Below are 18,103 nucleotides of genomic sequence, written 5' to 3'. Positions count from 1 at the left end.
GGCCCCCAAACACATCACTTGGCACAATCAGGGCTAGCGGTGGAGCTGCAGCTTCTACCGAGGTAAGCACTTTATTTAACCTTTTTTTATTTATTTTTTTTACCCAGAATTACTTGAATTTGCATTATTCTTAGGAATAACTCCCAAGGACATTAAACGGTCCGTTTGCCACTAGGCTGCGGAAACCCAGACGCCAGTATTAGAGTGTAAGCTTCGCAGGGCAGGAGCTTTGGGTGTTGCATATAAATATTGGCAGATACGTAACAAACAGTACAAAGAATAACAATTTTCACTTCCGGAAACAAACGGTAAGAAGGGCCCTGTTCAAAGGAGCTTACAATCTATCCCCAGATACTCTGTATACCGGCTTTCGGGGCGCGTTCTGATTTCTGATTTGTGTTATTATGTTTTGTGTCGATAATTAATTAATTATTCAGGATAGATGTATAATAAAATTCTCCCTTTAATAAATATCGCTATACGCGCTGCACTCTCTCTAATGGTCTCTTCCTGCTCATCCGCACATTACCGTTTAATCCTTTAATCGAGGGATTTTATATCGCCCCCCCCGCCCCCGCCCGGTTTAAGGCATTTTGTATATTAAGGTCATTATTTCTTTTGGCGAGGGGCACGCGGAACGCTTCTCATTAATTACCTACGTGGCCCCTACAGAGCAAACCGCATTCAATGCCCAGAAACCTCCCAGGTGGTCCCGGTCGACAAATGGCCATTGTTATAAACAGACCCTTATCTCCCGGCCACAGCGACCACTCGGCAAATAATACTCCCCAGGAACATGTTTAATAAAGAGCCGGAGACATTGTTTCTTCTTCTTGTTGAAGATAAAGGACGCAGTTATAAAGTAGACATTTAAGCGCGGGGCGGACGGGGGGGGGTTCATTTTTAGGGATTGGTACGGAATGTAAATCATTGTTAGGCTCTTGACGGTTCGCGAAGGAATATGCTTTAGATGTATTTTCTCCTTCCGAGAATCCCCTGTAACATTCTCAGGCCTGCAGAAATGAGGAAATGTTTAGCTATCAGTCTTGTGCATTAAAACCATAGGGGTTCTCATTGAGAAGTGAAGAAGGAAGGAAGGAAGGAAGGAAGGAAGGAAGGAAGGAAGAAAGAAAGAAAGAAAGAAAGAAAGAAAGAAAGAAAGAAAGAAAGAAAGAAAGAAAGAAAGAAAAAGAAAAAAGAAATATAGGAAAGTAGAAAGAAAGAAAGAAAGAAAGAAAGGAAACCAAAAAAGAAAGAAAAGGAAGGAAGGAAGGAAGGAAGGAAGGAAAGGAAGAAAAGGAAAGGAAACAGAAAGAAGGAGGGAAAATAAGAAAGCAAGTAAGAAAAAAGGACGAAGGAAGGAAGGACTAAAGAAAGAACAAATGTATCAATTATTATAAATTATTTATCTTTTGGAAAAAAACAAATTTGAGTGTATTTTCATATTTGTAGGGATATCGTTTGATAGAAATCTATGCCGTTTATTGGGCTTGGAAGGTAGGAACCATACTGACCCCGCATTAGGGTGGCGCATGAACTGGCAAATGAGGATTGTACTGCGCTACGGAATATGCAAGAGCTGTAAGAGTCTGTAGGGTTCCTCTCCATCATCATCAGAGATCAGGGATACGGGACAAGGAACCGCGTTATCCAGAATTTGGTTTCAAGCCCAGTAAGTAAAATGTGAATTAACGGTAGATTTAACCCTTTAAGTGCTAGGGCCCACGGGATGTTCAACCAATAGGCACGCAAAGAGTTAAGTGTGATGTCAGCCCTGAAGTAAATAGCGTTCTCAATGCCGGTCGATATCATCCCACCATACACTGCAGATCCGCGTCAGGAAGCTGACCGCTGCATTTAACAGCAGACCACAAGCAATTAACCCCCATCGGAGGCAGCTACCCATCAATTATACCCCTACCCCCCCTCCCACCACGCCACAGGGGCACGGCATAGCCTTTAAATGGCTTTAATATCAGTCTGACGGTGAACAGAACAGTTATTATTACTTATTATTGTTATATATAGCGCCATCATATTCCGTAGCGCTGTACAACGGGTAAACAGGCCATAACAAGTAGTATGTAACATAACGATCTGACTTACAGCTGAGGAGGGCCCGGCTCAAAGGAGCTTACAATCTAGTAAGTCATGTAGGGGTCATGTAATTATTACTAGTTATCTCGTACGGGATAAGCGACCCGTGAGCCAAAATACTTTTTAATAGGAAGCCTTTTTTTCCTCCTTTCTTTCATTCGAGATTTACTGGAATTTGTATTAAATAATTATAGATTAAATTCACGATCCTCGCGCCGCTTGATCTACGGGCCCTAGATTGTTCTTTAAACCGGTAATTTGGTTGCAAATAGGGAACCATCTTCTGTGTCCTCCCCGCAAGCTCAGAGGGAAGTGAAACCTACGAGGTTTCAGAGGGGAACACAAGGTCACGATCTCAACCTACAACTAAAAGAGGTTTTACTTTACTGAGAGGGTGGTAGATAAGTGGAACAGCTTCCCAGCAGAAGTGGTAGAGGGTAATACAGTGAGGGTATTAAACATGTTTGGGGCTTTTAGGGCCTGCGATAGCCTCATACCCAGCAAAGAAAAATTCTGAGCGACTAGAAACGAGGGTGATCAGGGGAGGAGAGAGGTGCATCAGGGGAGGGAAAAGGGGGAACGCCATCACTGGGACAGGCTGCTACGTTACAGCCTGAGAGGCAAAACCCAAGGAAATGACTCAGTAATATAACTGGTTTGAACCACAAACCACTGAACGAGCATAATGGAGACACGCTGAGGTCACTAAAGCTTCTGTAACCCGACATCTTTTCATGTGCTGGTCGAATAAAAGGTGCGACTCAGAAGCAGAAAAAAAAAACAGAAACATTTTCAGGTCTTTATGGCTTGAGGGCAATAAGGGTAAAATGTTTGGGGTAACAACTGAGTGGCCACATGAGGGATAATCCTGTTCTCTACTCCCCCATGTGGCCATATGGGGAATTACAACAATACATTTACACATTGGTAAAATGTAACGATAAGAATAATAAATGGATACTTCCAGGTGTGTTCTTTTCTGTGCATGCGCACAAATAATTTTGTTTATTGAGAAATGTAGCATTTTCAGACGAGTAATCGGATTCCCGGGGCAATTGCTGTCAGTACCTGGCATGTTGGTGGGGCAGTCATTACCTTTTTATGGGACCTGTCATTGCCATACTAAATAATGCTGCAGAACTCAAGCAGAAACCAAGTTCCCCATGTGATAGACCACCAGAGAGAGTTGCCCCCGCACTGTCCTCTTCCCCTCCCCATCTCGTTGTGTTTAGCGCAGGTTGCAGTGATTCGCATGATATTCTGCGCCGAGCTGTAGAAATGCATCCTACATTTTCCAGAATTCAATATTTCCTTCCTATTTACCTTTACCTGCGGCTACCTCCCATAATGCATGCTGGCGCCCGGAGATCGCTGGTAAGCGATAGCCGGCGACCAAACAAACATTTTCCTTTTCGTATCAGTAAGAACACGCCTGGACCCGTCGCCCAGTTGCTGTGCAACAAAGTAGCTTCTAGAATCGCTTGCAACAAAGTAATCAGAAAGGAACTCAGACACAGGTGAGAGAGGGTGACAGGTACAGGTGAGAGACCGGTACAGGTGAAAGAGGCAGATATCAGAGGAAGGTATGGGACAGAAACTTTGCGAGACAGGCAGGGTGACGGAGAGACATCGATGATGACAGCAGCTTTAGCAAAATACCTTTTCAACAAGAAGAACCGGAAACTATGAGATGGTAACCAAGAGGTAACCAGACACACAGTGAGGCATTCATGATCCACAAGAACATCTAGGAGAAACTGCGCTGCAGAAAGCGTATACGAAAAAGAGAGACAGATCATATATCTGAGAGACAGCAGAAGATCACATGGTAGCAGGAACCTATTCTGTGATTAAGAAGAGACAGACGTGAGGGACATTTTTCGTTTTGATTCCAGCATGGACCGGTTTTACAAGCCTTTACGAGAGGAGCTGGGCCTTTTTGAGGAGCAGGTTCACCAATGTCGCGTGGACTTTGACCTGCAGACCCTACAAAGAGTGCTAGCTCTGCTGTCTGAGGCTCACAAGACACCCCTGGACAGCTGGAGGCAAATAGAGACTCTTGTGCAGAATGGTAACATCTTGGGAGGCCAAGGAGCGCAGTTTCGAGATTACCTCTCCTGGCTTCTGTCCTACGTGGAGTATCTGCGTACGATGAAGACCGCTTTCGACGACCGCATTGTTTTTCCGCTTTGTGATAACTTGTATGTGAATGACGAGGGGGAGGTTTTATCACCTAACGGTTTGCAGCTTCCCCTCGCCCCGGACAACATTGCAGCTACTGCTCGGCAATTGTTTCACCATCGTAGAAGTTGGGCCCTTCTGTTGAGTTCTAGGAACCAGGGACAGGCCCAACAAATCCAAGGGGCATCTCACTCGACTCTTCTTCTACATCGTATCCCAGATATCTTCGAGGAGAGTCTGGTGACGGCTAACCTGGCGCGCCACTGGGTCCTCCTTCATGAAACCCGCCACAAAAACATTGTGGCTTCCCCCCAGGACCACCTGAGCCGTGAATTTCACAAGGACTCTCCCAAAGAGAGAGAGCTTTGGAGAGAGTCTCGGGTTGTGGCCGATGGTAGCCCAGAAGCCCAGTCTCAGGTAAAAGACACGAGGGAATACCTGATGTTTTTGCTCTGGAGAGCTGGGAGAGCCGAGGCTCTAGAATTACAGGTGAAGGAAACAAACCATAAAGTTTGGAGTCTTCTACAGGATATCAACGAGACACAAAAATTAGAGCAGGAGAACGGAGCGGGAAGTCTGGAGAAAATGGAGACGTTGAAAAGACAACTGGATCTAGAACGGTTCCACCAGGCAATTCTAAGCTCTGATTGGCAGCTAGAACTCGAGGTCCGCCCTTCGCTGATCCGAGAGATTGACGCGGTGAGTTGTGCCAAATAAACACACGCTATTTAAAGTTGGAATCATACCCCAAATTCTAGCCAACCATGAGGAACGTCCCTAATGCCACCAGACATTTTTCACGTGGATGTTGGTGATTTTAGGATCTACGTAATAAACAAATAGTAACATTAAGTCAGTAGAAGAGACATTTTCGCTTTCACAAGCTGGTGCTGGACAGAATAACGGCCAAAATGCCAAACGAGAAGCCGGCTCTGGTTCCAACTACTCCATTCTTTTGGAACTATCTCGCTCCACTTTATATGTAATAAGTATATATTGTGACTGCTTTTTATAGCGCTGTTTGTTAGAGTAGTCGCTCGTATTGTTTATTCCGTGTATTATTCCGTGTTCTCTTTTCTTTCTGGCTAATCAAAGGACCATCTATGTGTTTTAGATAATAGACCACAGTGCCCTCTACTGTCAGGAGACTAGAATGCAGAGTTAAAGTCGGATGCTCATTTTTTCTGCTTAGAGTTATAGTCGGGTATAAATGATTCATGATAAAACTGGAAATATTGGTTTTCTGATAAATATGGCCTTTTCCCGATGTCCGCAACTAGCATGGGTTAAAAATAAGGACAAGACTATTCTGTACCCTCAGCACAGTAGATCCTGCATTTGGTTTTTGAGGACAACCAACTCCCTGCTTCCACATTTTGTACACCCCTTTCCGGATTCAGCATTTGCACCATTTGTGCCAAAATAATTTTTATAGAGTAACATAATTCAGATGGGTTATATAGTTTTTTTTATATTTGAAATAATACTTGATTATCGGTTTGTTTTGATTTTAAATGATAATTCCGAGCCATAATAGAGGCACCGAAATAAGAATGCTGACGGTATACTTGGTTTTGTTTCAGGTACGAGAATGCTGTAGCCAGCTGGAAGCTAACCTTAGCCCGAAGAAACAAGATGGCGAGGAATCCCCCCAGGACTCCGTGGGGGTATCTAGCGACACCGAGTGGGACAGCAGCTCTGTCTTCTCGCACTCCTCAACCCGCTTGTCAGACGCCTTCACTCCACGTTGACTTTGGATACAATGTAGACAACGATCGTTCCAGGAAGCCCAGATACAAACCAACTCTCCCGATCCCAAAACCTTCTGAATGTAATAAACTGAAATCAGATTTACTTCACAGTTACTTCTTAATACAGAAACTGACGTGGTGACGGGACTGAGTTTATTGGCTGTAAAATGAACTATTTTAACCTAAATTTGGTTCCGGTGTTTATGCGTATTAACTTTGGAAGCCGGTGAATGGAAATTGATGAAATATTTTATGATTCTGTGTAATAGAATTCAGCTGATGGTTACAATAAAGAGTTTCTACGGAAGTTGGATTGAACAAGTCCCTATTGTATAGGCGTTACTGGGGTTATAGTTGAAGAAGGGATCTCTGTGGCCTTCACCCAGTTAACTAAAAGTATCCCAAACCTTTGGACTATCTTTTCTAGGACTGATTATTTTATATCCCACCGCCCTGATTTCATTTTCCAGTGTGTGGGAAATTGTGTCTGTGTAGAATTGTGTGCATGCGCAGTGGAGCTGCCTGTTTTTAGTGACTACTAAATGCGTCCTGGTTTGCCGGGGGGGGGGTAGATATCAGGGGGTTAATTCAGGGTCAATTCATTTAGAAATTTCCTATGATAATGTCTCAAAACCACAACATACAAGGCACTAGTCCTAGCGTCAGAGTCTGACTCTGGCTCCAAGTCTAAAATTTAAGGTCGCCTCTGGTAGCCATACGTTGCAGCCTTTCAAATACTTTAAGGTGTGAGTAGAACAGATCCTATCATGCGTGCAGTGATCAGAAAACCTTTATATGGTCTGTTTTTTTTGCCTTGGTGCACCTTTAAGAAATGATGAATCAACAGAGACAAGCAGTTGCAGGAACGTCTCATAAAAGTACCTTTATATCATCAAGTCTAAACAAGACAGAATGTTTAAGAAAGAAAGTCCATTCCGTCCAAAAACAAAATAAGACGTGAAGGGAGGAGGCAGAAACCCGAAGGTACGGAGCCTCAGACCGGCATGTGTAACTCATTGTACTCATCCTGCCCGTCTTCGTCAAAGTTCGGCTCGACGTCTTCGGAATCCAGCTGGTTAAGAGAAGCATGAGAATCAGAGAACACGGTTACTGGAACGCGGAGTTTAAACAGTAACCACAAAGACAATATAAGAAAAACAAAAGGAGGGCCGGGTCTTTGTGGACAAGAAGACAAGCGGGGAACCTAAGCCTCTTTGTATCCGTTCTTCTAGAATGTCAGCTCTGTCGGTGAACGCGCGTTCCGGAGAGTATACACTTACGGCTTTCAGCTCTCTCTCGTGGAAGAATCTGGGGAGTATGAAGCGTCTGAGTGGAACCGTGAGAATGAGGAGGAACGGAAAGGCCAGGGACACCGGAGAGGACTTCACGACCCAGAGAATAACGATACAGGAGAGCTGAACACAGGTGAAGAGGTGCATCCTCCACGTGCACACCTGCGGACAAGAATACGTGTTACGTAGTGTTACAGGTACCCCGTACGGCGCTGTATGTACTTAGACATTCAGAACACATTCAGAACTTTCCAATCATGTATCTCAGAGGGGAAGTTGCTGGAAGAGTTTTCACTGCTTCACGTCACTAATTATCATGAAGGTCCAACCGCAATGAGCTTCTGCTGTAGCAAGAGATTGGCTGGTCCTGCATAATGTATCATTAAGTCACCCATGAGATTATGCATTTTACAGGGCCAGCTCTCCTGCTAACTCTCCCTTTAGTGAATAAACCCCGTAGCGTTTGAGACGTAACCCAGAACTAGCCCAGCTCGTATGATAATCATCATCATCATCATCATCATCAGTTCTTGGGTACCTAACCCCCATCTAACAGTTAACTTGCCTCCTCTGCATTAACCTTTACCACCTCTTCTGGAAGACTATTGTTTATCCACCACTCTCTCGAGTTCCGCCATGACTTGTCCCCTTGCATTTCTAACTCTCGGTATGGACCACGATTCACGCTTACCTTGACGACGTAGGGGTGGTCAGGGTGATGCTTGGGGTGCATGAGAATAAGAAGAAGTCTTTCAAAAAGCTGGATGCCGGTAAGCGACGTGACCCCCATGTACAGGAATATCCCAAAGAGCACGGCCAGCGGGATCTGCCGCAACATCTCGCCCATCGCTATCGAGAGACCTGCAGCCAAGAACACAGGACACAACTTTGACCGCAGCCCGACAGAACATAATAGCTTATTACAATGTATAATTTCTTCCACTAAACCTCTTGTTCTAGCGGATCGGGGTATAATTGGGAGGCCATAGACCGGAGGAAAGGTGAAGGTTCCTTAAAAAAAGGTGTTAAATATGTATTTCTTGTCTTTATGCAATCTGAGATTAAGCCAAAGAATGCTCCCTCCTCTATTAGGACTAAAGGGCTGAGACGTTACAATCATTACTGTGGTTACTCTTACCCACTAGAGCCGAAATCAGTACTCCAGTTACTCTCTGCTCCTTGACCTCTGCGATGCGCGGCCTTTCTCCCGGTGCCGTTTTGCTCATCAGAGTCAAAGCGTTGACGTGGGTCACAGAGCGCACGGTTGTTGCCGTCAGCCAAGGTAACCCAAAGAGGGCGCACAGACCGCCCAGTGACCCAATAAGCAGCAGGTCCGAGTGGAACCCGCTACCTTTCTGCAATTGCCTCTCCTTCCGGCTGACAATCAAACTGAGAGAGACAGCAAAAAGAGAGATGTATTAAAATATGTTTCAATAAAACATTCTTCTATTCATCTTGCGATATTCCAAGGCCAGCTGAGAAGATGGTGGATAATCGGAACAGACTCCCAGCAGAAGTGTTAGAGGTTTATACAATGATGGACTTTAAACATGAACGGGACAGGCATATGGATCCTAAATCTAAGGCGTCTTTACGGTAGGAAAATGGGCAGACTAGGTGAGCTGAATGGTACTCATCAGTCGTCAAATTTAATGTTTCGATGTGTAAGACGGAGAATGGCTCAGTCTTAATCACCCAGCCAGACACTCTGACCAATGAAAGTCTATAGAGGAAGGGTCATTAGCATTGCCATAAAGCATCAGCTCAATGTGGTATTTGAGCCGGCAAATGGGGCAAATGAGATAATGCTAAACTACATTAATGTATCAAAGATACATCACTCCATACAATGACTGTCCCAACTAATACCGATCAGACGAACACAGCACCAGCCAGCGCAGGGGCCTACAGCCACACACAGCAACACCAACACAACATGTCAGAAACCCCTTACACGTATAAATATACATAACATTTATTTGGGGTCATTGCGTGAGCCCCGGAAATACAGAAACTGGGAAAGGAGGAGGTGGGAAGAGGAGGACGTGGAGGGATGTTGAGTTTATTGAGCGAAGACAGGACTGGTTCTGGAGAGGACAGAGGACAATGGGTTCGCTGGGTCCAGCAATGGCGTTTCCTTCATTCCTCACTTACGTGGTGATCTGTGTTTCCATAAAGATGAGAATAAATACCAAAAGTGCTGGGATTGCTGAGGCAAACATCATCCAGAGAGGGAAAGGACGTGAGGACCCCAGCGGGTGTATAAACCATCCACGCTTTCCTGGAGAGGTCACCGACAGCCCCGACGGCACATTCAGTTTCTACCAGAGAGGAGAAGGGCAATAATAAAGCAATCTTTGGGATATAGAACTTTGCCGGCACGTAATGAGTGAAGGAAATAGGAATTGTAGTCCAACAGCAACAGCAGGTTAGCAATAAGTCGGGTTGGACAACCGGCCAACCTCCAGGTGAATGCTTAACAATCATAATTCAAAGGTTCTTCTTACAGCCAGAGAATAAAACATGCAGGAAGATTCTAGGCATTGCCTTCTGGAGATAAGCCTGAGGGAGAACCAGATCTTCTTGGTCTTCCTCAAGCAGCGAGGACCACTAATGTCTTCAAGAAAAGACAGGAACCAAAAGCCACCAAGAGGAGCCACATCTTCTAAGGATGCAGTTCCACTGCAGAACTTCAATATCTACAGGCGAGTCCAGACACTGACCTCCTTGCTTACTTGCACCTAGGGCAACTTATTAAGCTGTTTTCCCTATAGTGTTTAAACAGCTATTAATACAAATTAAAATATAATATTAATTAAAATAAAATAATAATATGGGAGAGTTAACACAACCTCATTGAAATAAATTCAAAGAAAAGAATTATTTAGGCCATATCTATAGCCTATAACGGCATGTTATCGGCTGCTTCTGTCCCTCCAGAGCCCGCTGTTTATAATGCTTTTGGGCCCAAAACAAGCTTTAGGTAGTCACACTGGGTATCATTTATCTACATGTGCTTTTTATACATACATTAGATACAAAAGTATACCTGAGTGTACGTGTCAGTTATCGTATAATCAAGTAAGACCATTACTAGGATAGATATGGGAATCCCGAAATCTCCGATAACCCGCCGTGCCTGCGAAGAGATAGACAATAAACTAATGAATGCAGCGGATAGTAGCCATGCCAACAAAAAATACGGAGGGTATCGGTAAAAGCGGGGCTGGCAGAAATCATGGAAAACCTAAAAAAATAGCGATACTCGATGGTGAGCCCCGGAGGTACATCTATAGCCCCCCACCTTTCCTCCAAGGAAACGGCTGTTCTTGAATTTGCGTAGGAAGAAGGCGATGAGGAAAGTTCCAGACATAAGGATGAGAGATAGCAGGGCTGTATTTGGCTGCATTCTTGGACCCACGGCAGGAGTACGGCTACCCCCGGGTGGGTAGGTTCTGAGCAACGGGTGGTCGGTGAAGACCTGCGAGCCAACACAAAAAAGAAGCCATTATGGGGATGGACGTTATATATGGTTAATGATCCAATAGGCAAGCTGACGGCTTTTTAAGTGGGGTGAGGTTTTCTACGGACCCTTTATATTTAGGAAAGGTCAACAAAGACGCGGAAGATGAGGACCCTCAACTCTCAGTGCCTAACGAGCCTGACTCTGCCTGACTCTGGCGGACTCTCCCTGTGGTCAGGCCAGAGATGTCTCATTCCCACCTTGTACAGCTTGTAAAATGTCTCATTGATGAAGATGAGGGAGATAAGGAAGGCAAAGATCTCCTGCGTGAACGGAGAGATATATCGAACGAGGAAGCTGCCCTCAGCCGCCACCATCACCAGAATGAACAGAATCAGCCAGAAACCAATCCAGACGCGGCCGGTCAGGTACTCGATGTCCTGTGTCTGACAGAACTGCGGGAAACGGGAGATCACAACAGCGTTACATTGTGGCAATTTCACCCATAATGCATATGGACAAACAGCTCTGGAGGGGGTAGGCACCCGGGTAACACCATAAGAACTGAACATATCTCTGTGTTACCTAAATGGAGCTTTTTAGGACCAAATATTCAGGCTCTATATTCCCCCAACGTTCTACTATATCAGGCGAATCAATACTGTATCTAATATCTGTATCTAATTCCTGTGATCTTACCTTAAAAAAAGCCTCTTCGAAGACAAGCAAAGGCCCAGAAAACCCGATAATGAGCAGAGGTTGAGCGGCGAGGAGTGAGAAGATGACCCCCAAAATCGAGGTGCAGACTATAAGCTCTGACACTCCCATCAGCCCCTGCGTCTTCTCGCCTTGGGACAGGATACACAGTAACACAGATTACAGCAACGTCCAACGTGCTCCTCGAAAGGCCACCATCCGGCCAGAGCTTTAGGATTTCTCTAATTAACATGTAATCGCAACCATTAAGGCCATGGGCTAGGTATCCTCAGAAATAGTGGTCCTCAAAACCCTGAGATGGGATGTTTCTACTTAATTATAGCAAATTTTCAATTTAAGGCCAAAATAATGAAATTAAAGCTCCTTTTATTAACCCCTTAAAAATTGCCAAATGCTGAGAAAGTATTATGGGAAATTCAGAGTTGCTCGTCTGTAATAACTGATTTCCTTAGATATTTACCTAGAAGACCCCCAAAGGTAATGGCCGGTGATAGAGCCGCAAAATAGATAAACAGAGCTGCCGCTAGACACTGGCTATTCAGACCGTCCTTAATGTCGCTCCAATATTGGACATAACGTCTGCGGATGTCACGGACCAAGCCACCAAACAGGAATCCAGACCGCTCCAGCGGATCCAGTTCATTGTCCCCATCGTTATCACCATCCTCGTTATCGTCTTGCTTCACCTGACCTAGATCTGCTTGGAAGATGAACGAGAAGAGACTCACCGGGTGATTTATTCATAGTGCATAGTATTCATTATTCATGTGTGTCTATGATGACAGCAGATCTTTATGAGTCTTCCATAAGTTGAGGGACCACAGAAGTCTTCAATAGAACACGGACACCAAAAATCCCAGATGTAGATCGTGTTCCTTCCTGACCCCATCAGCAAGCGCAGAGGTCCACATCTGGACTCACCTTTACACTTGAGTTGAACCCCACGGGAAGAGAGGTACGAGAACAACTCACCCGAGAACAGACAGCATACCTAATACCCTGTCCCACTCAGGTGAGTTTTAGCTCACTTGTGCCATTACAGAATTAAAATCCCAATTGACGTATCAGCCGGATGCTGCCCACACAGGTGGTTCAGAACCGGCATGCAAATTCTCTCTAAATAGGTAGGTGGATGTCCTATTTTGCCCAGGACTGCTTTTACAGGGCAGATTGGCACCTTCGGGAGCCCACAGCCTGTTGTAATAAACGGACCAGGCTCTTTGTTTGTCTGCCCCAGTTTCATGAGATTTCTATATGTAGTGAGCTATCCTGATGATGTTTACCTAAACATTATCCTAAACATTAAAACCAGACCTGCAGAGACTTGTCCTGTAATTTTCGGGGCTACGTTCTCCCTGGCCGAACGCCGCTGCTCCCTCTCCTTCCTCTTTCTCAGTAAGTCCTTCTGAAAGGTGACGATGGAACGTAGCAAGTCCTTGCCCTGGACTTCACACGGTGGAAGGACCATACTGCAGTCTAGAAACTCATTGATGGCGTTGAGGAGGTCATGGCGTTCTGCTGCCATATATGCTGCTTCATGAAAGACCTAGGAAGGACAAGATGGGATTCCTGTCATATTTCATCCTTAAACTTACTATTTCCATTGTTACAATGTTACTGCTCGAGAAGATTATATAGATGTAGTTATACCCAACTGGAGAGTCTTCACTCCATTGAAGTGCTTAACCTGGTAGACGTTTTATGCACCATGATGTTCATCTTCAAAACGCTTCATTTAGATAAATTACGGCGAACAGGTACATTTGCATAAAAATCAAAAGTGTACTTCTTTGGCCAATTGAATTGCAAAGAGAAGAAATATCAAGTGTATTAATACTTCTAGAATTGCAATCCTTTAGAACCATAAACTTTTTCACACCGTATCATAACGTTATCGTACCTTATCATTAACTATCATTTTCTCATAATTACCATTCGCGTTAACCTTTCAGAACATGTAAAATAACGATAATTAAACCAATTAAATGAAGTAAAAATATATCCCAGCTGTCCTCTGGGGAGTAATAACAGCGCAGTGTCACTGATCCCTTTTATTAGTCCTGAAATCCTTCCTTCTTCCGTGTGTCAAGAAACGTCTTACGATGAGATCCTTCCATTCAGGATGGTTTTTTTTTTTCATTACCTTCTGTAATCGGAAGGCCGTTAATTATAATAAATTAACCTCATTAAAGCAAATCGAGATGAGCTCATTATCTTTTGACAGTTTCTAACTTGAGCGTGTTCCACGGTGTTCTCAGTAAGAGAAACCGCAGCTACAAAGTATCGACGTGAAATATATCCGGCTGTCCGTAGAGAAAGGCAAACATTGGCTAGGATTGGTTTTTGAAACCCAATTTATTGTCGCACTTATATTTTGGCATCACGTCTGGCCCTGTTTGATTCCATCATTCACTCCAAGCAAACCAGTAAGCGATTGAACTCACAACTCATGGGAGCTTGGAGTTTCTTGCTTCCACTCGTCTGCATCCACTTGCTTGCTATCATATAAAAACAAGAAACATAACAGCGCCCCCTATAGCACCTATACGGTGGGACAAGCTCTGGCCAAAAGGTTCTGAATAGTGAATACCCCAAGAATTGCCCCGCTTGCCTCTCATAACATAACTTGCGGATTATACTTTTTTTCTTGCCTCTGTAACTCGATTCTCCGTTTGGTGAAAAGACCTTCCTTTATTCTTACCTTGTCCGACATGAGAGTAGAAATGGAGCGTCCGATTTCATGGTAGTCCATATTAGATTGAGTTGGGCCAAGCAACAAAAAGAGGAAACGGACCGGGATCGGCACCTCTAGGACTGATTCTAGTAGGACAGCCTCATTCAGGCGGACAAAAGCCATGGCGGGATGGGCCAGGAATTCTACGCAACCTGTCAACGGCAAAGAATGGGAAACAGAAAAGTGAGCAGTTTGAGAGGCAGACGGTGCAGGAATAAATAAATATATTTTATCGAATATGAAATAAAGATAATTTGCATTTCTAACTAATTCTGGATAGAAAGGGTATGACCAGCTATCTTCACGCAATCTGAAAATATGGCGTTGACCTAATGAGAACAAATACCCTTTTTCCCAAATCAGGCGCACTGTACGCCCGAGCCTATTTGTGACAATTTTCCTGTTTCAAAAATGCTATATGGATAAAATGGAAACATAGAAGCCTGAAAAAACAATTATGTACCAACCAACAAGAACAACCGTGGCCTCTGCATTATCTGGAATCTTCTCCATCAGCTTCCAGTGTTTAACTCGATGCCCTTCCGGACAGCTTGTTGCTTTCTGGAGTTGTTGGTAAAAGAAACAAGAAATAACTTTCTATATAACGATGCCATTTGCTACTCTGTTTCTAGGTAGCATTCCTTGTCCAGAAGTCCTCCAGCCATCTACTCTTGCTCCTCACCTGTTTATTGTCAGGGTCCTGAGGAACTTGGGGGTCTTTTGGTGGACTGCCAGGTATAGCATGGTTCCCGGCACTAGCGGTGGGATTGTTTCGAGGGTGATGTGAATCTCTTCCGTCATTGGGGTGACTAATGAGAAAAACCTACACAGGTTACTGCGGAGGACACTAGATTCAACATAATGATTACATTGGATAAACATGGATAAAATGTTATGGCGGGTGAGAAACAGCTGGGGGGCAGAAAGTAAAGAAGGAGAAGTGTGCGGCCGAGATACCCACACAATATCAGACACCTGTGCTTCATTTGTATCAGACCTGCTGGCTTCCCGTATCAGCAAACCTGGCCCTTACATGGGACCCAGCCGGCACTTTGGCAGGGGCAGGAATTTGCCACCCCAAGGCATATTCTTTTCAGGGGGTTGTGTGAGGTCACATCGGGTGTGACTGCGTGCTGGTCATGGGTATTTTGTGTGTCTGGGTGTGTTAGTGTGTGTTTGGGTATGTTAGTGTATGTTAGAGTGTGCCTTGATATTACTGAGTGTAAGTGTGTGTGTATGTTCAGTTGTGTAAGTGTCAGTGTGTGACAACGTATCTGGTTGTGTTGGTGTCAGTGTGTGAGTGTTAACATGTCTGCGTGTCTGATTGTGTCAGATAGATTTGAAACTATACATTTTCCGCTCCCTTTGTTGTGATGCACTTGATGCACAGACGTATCTTACACTGGCCCTGCCTTAGGAGATAAGATCTTGGCTAATTGCCTCTCGCAGTTACCTGTGCTTCAACAAAAGGGACCTCAGCACATTGGCGCGATCAATTGCCCTGATCTGCTCGGAAACTACCATCGACTCCACCACCATCTGCGCAATCCCTGGCAGAGTTGTTTGATCCAGATCCAGCAGGACAGCTCCTGGGAAGGAATGACAGAAATGGTCAGGATGGACCCACATTCCCCAGTAGATACTTTAGCTTGGTGGTGGGCAACTGCCGTCCCAAGAGACACCAAGAGGTCAGGATTTTAAAATGTTCCCCCTTAATCCCAGGTGTGATCCACACAAATAATATATATATTTTTTTTAATATCAAGATATGTAAGGCATTTTTAATAAATAAAATTAACAAAATGGGATATTTAAAAAAAACAACTTTGTTCACAGTTTTACAGGTATGTAAATTCTACCCAGCTAGCATAAATACCAAAACCAAAGAAATATCGCACATGGGACATGACAATATGGGACAGTTTTAAACCCATGACGTGCCTGGCACGTCACTGGTCGCGAAGGGGTTTAAATATCTGAAATGTCAACAAATAACAATACACATATATGTTGTCACCAAAGCAGCCTTAATGCAATTTCTGGTGCCTTCTCTTGCAACATACCATGTGCTATGGTTTTTCTGAGCTCGAGAAGGCTACGGAAAGACAGAGAAGCGATATGAGGCTTCCCCCATCGAGATGTGTCCTGCTCCACATCCTCCTCAAATTTTATCCAGCGGGCCGTCTCTTTCCACTGCATCTCCTGCACTCCATCACAGACCAGCTCATTTAACTCCACAAAGACCTGGAAAAAAAAATCAGAAGCATTTTTACAATGCAAAAATCCTAACAGAAAAAGTTTTTCATCATCTTTTTTATTTCCCATTTTTCCAGGGGTTTCCTAACGCTAGCCATTAGTCATGTGACATAAATAATAATAATAATAATAAGTATCTTTATAGAGCAACCAGCATTGTGTGATTAACATGGAGAGATGAAAATGTTGGTCTTTCTGTCCAAACCCTTCCCAGGAATAATTCTTTAATCATGTAAGATTGGAGTCATGATGTCACATCTTCTGTTGTGATATGACATCACACTTTGCAATACCCCAGTCCTTTAAGGACGCACTACGCCTGCTTCCTTGAACAAGGGGGATTAAACATGAGCGGGGGGAAACCTACTCGTCAATATATGCATCGTATACATCTAAAGCCCTCTTACTGTCTTACTTCGTGGGGTCCTTGATCAAAACGCTTCTTGTTCCAGTGCAGCTTTGGGGGGATGGCGGAGGCTTCCTTCCGGCTGCTTCTGTTCTTTGCCCCATGTTGTCTGCGTAGGGCCTGTGGCTCTTCCAGGGTCAGACCTGCCCAGAGAGACACCGGATTAATTGCCTTATTCACTATACCTACTAGATAGCAACATAAGCTGGTCTCTCTTTACATAAATACTCAGTAAACAACCTGTCTGGACGCCTAAAAAAGCCACATTGTTATAGAATGTCAAAAATGAAACATTTTATTCATGTCCCTTTCTATTGGCCAACAAACCCGTATCTAAACCTGTTATTTATTTCCTACTCTACCCTGATGAGAGTTACCGTTTGCAATAAAGTATTTCAGGAAGAACTCCCAGTACTCACCGCTGTTGTTCTCCTCGGGATGCGTCAGATGGTCTTTGATGGATTCCCAAAGATCATAATCATCAAAATTCAGGACAAATTCTTCAAAGTCCTCGTACCCTACCGAGTCTCTCATGTTACGGCTGGAGCTCTCTTTTCTGACAATTAGGTCTCCCTTGGCTTCGTTTTCATCGCCTTCTTGTATCGTCCTCATCTCGATGGCCCTTCGTTAGTTGAGTCTTCGGGTTTCGAGTGACCTGAATGGAGCTTGTTCTAGAGATTGCGATGTCTGTAGCCCCTCGTATACGAAGACTAAATTCCTGGCAGGGGTCAGCTACTAAGTGTTGGGACCAAGTAAACACCGAGCAATAGGTCCCACGCTCCACACATAACACAAGCGGCGTCTTCACTGACGATGGCGCTCACTCTTGATTTACGGAAAATAAATCCACCTACTCTACATCCTTAACCAACTCTCTTTCCCCTTGTGCCTATTACAACAGATATAATTGTTTCAAGGTCAACAAACAAATTAGAAGCGTCTGCTGGTGGTCCGGTGGTGGCCAAACCTTCCTTCTGTTACTTTGTTCTTCCTAAAAGCATCCCTGCGTTCTATGGCTTCCACCCTCGGTGTCACTCTGTCATATTGAGTTCTCTCTGTGTCCTGGGGCCATCCTAATGGATTTCCATGACGTTTCATACGTCCCATCGCAGAGTGGTGGCAGTCGGTGGCACAAGATCTATTTTTAGACTGTAAAACATGTGAGATTATTCCCTGGTTCTTGTCCCAGATGCAAAATACAAGGGG

General features: G+C 44.4%; 2 protein-coding genes and 1 long non-coding RNA gene across 3 annotated transcripts; 2 read left to right on the top strand and 1 right to left on the bottom strand.

The window, feature by feature from the left end:
• The first annotated feature begins 3,597 nt into the window (after window positions 1-3,597).
• LOC128501894 (uncharacterized) lies at window positions 3,598-3,852 on the top strand. The gene is made up of 2 exons (XR_008355066.1): window positions 3,598-3,654; window positions 3,712-3,852. It is a non-coding gene; the product is annotated as an uncharacterized LOC128501894 (long non-coding RNA).
• Window positions 3,853-3,883: 31 nt separating this feature from the next.
• LOC128501893 (uncharacterized) lies at window positions 3,884-6,336 on the top strand. The gene is made up of 2 exons (XM_053471536.1): window positions 3,884-4,977; window positions 5,862-6,336. Exons 1-2 carry the CDS (start codon window positions 3,994-3,996, stop codon window positions 6,027-6,029), a joined length of 1,152 nt encoding a protein of 383 aa, XP_053327511.1. The 5' UTR covers window positions 3,884-3,993; the 3' UTR covers window positions 6,030-6,336.
• Window positions 6,337-6,868: 532 nt separating this feature from the next.
• Window positions 6,869-17,509, bottom strand: SLC4A3 (solute carrier family 4 member 3). The gene is made up of 18 exons (XM_053471045.1): window positions 17,317-17,509; window positions 16,907-17,040; window positions 16,299-16,479; window positions 15,689-15,824; window positions 14,918-15,044; window positions 14,703-14,796; window positions 14,203-14,387; window positions 12,816-13,047; window positions 11,962-12,192; window positions 11,484-11,632; window positions 11,045-11,239; window positions 10,626-10,802; window positions 10,371-10,460; window positions 9,476-9,642; window positions 8,460-8,710; window positions 8,013-8,182; window positions 7,310-7,483; window positions 6,869-7,101 (listed from the first exon to the last, which is right to left on the bottom strand). The coding sequence occupies exons 1-18, from the start codon at window positions 17,507-17,509 to the stop codon at window positions 7,024-7,026; spliced, it is 2,964 nt and encodes a 987-aa protein (XP_053327020.1). The 3' UTR covers window positions 6,869-7,023.
• Between the last annotated feature and the right edge of the window lie 594 nt (window positions 17,510-18,103).

Source organism: Spea bombifrons, chromosome 7 (genome assembly GCF_027358695.1).
Source record: "Spea bombifrons isolate aSpeBom1 chromosome 7, aSpeBom1.2.pri, whole genome shotgun sequence".
In the NCBI taxonomy this organism is placed as follows: Eukaryota; Metazoa; Chordata; class Amphibia; order Anura; family Pelobatidae; genus Spea; species Spea bombifrons.
The sequence above is the reverse complement of the archived record's forward strand: the minus strand, read 5'-3'. Positions and strand labels throughout refer to the sequence as shown.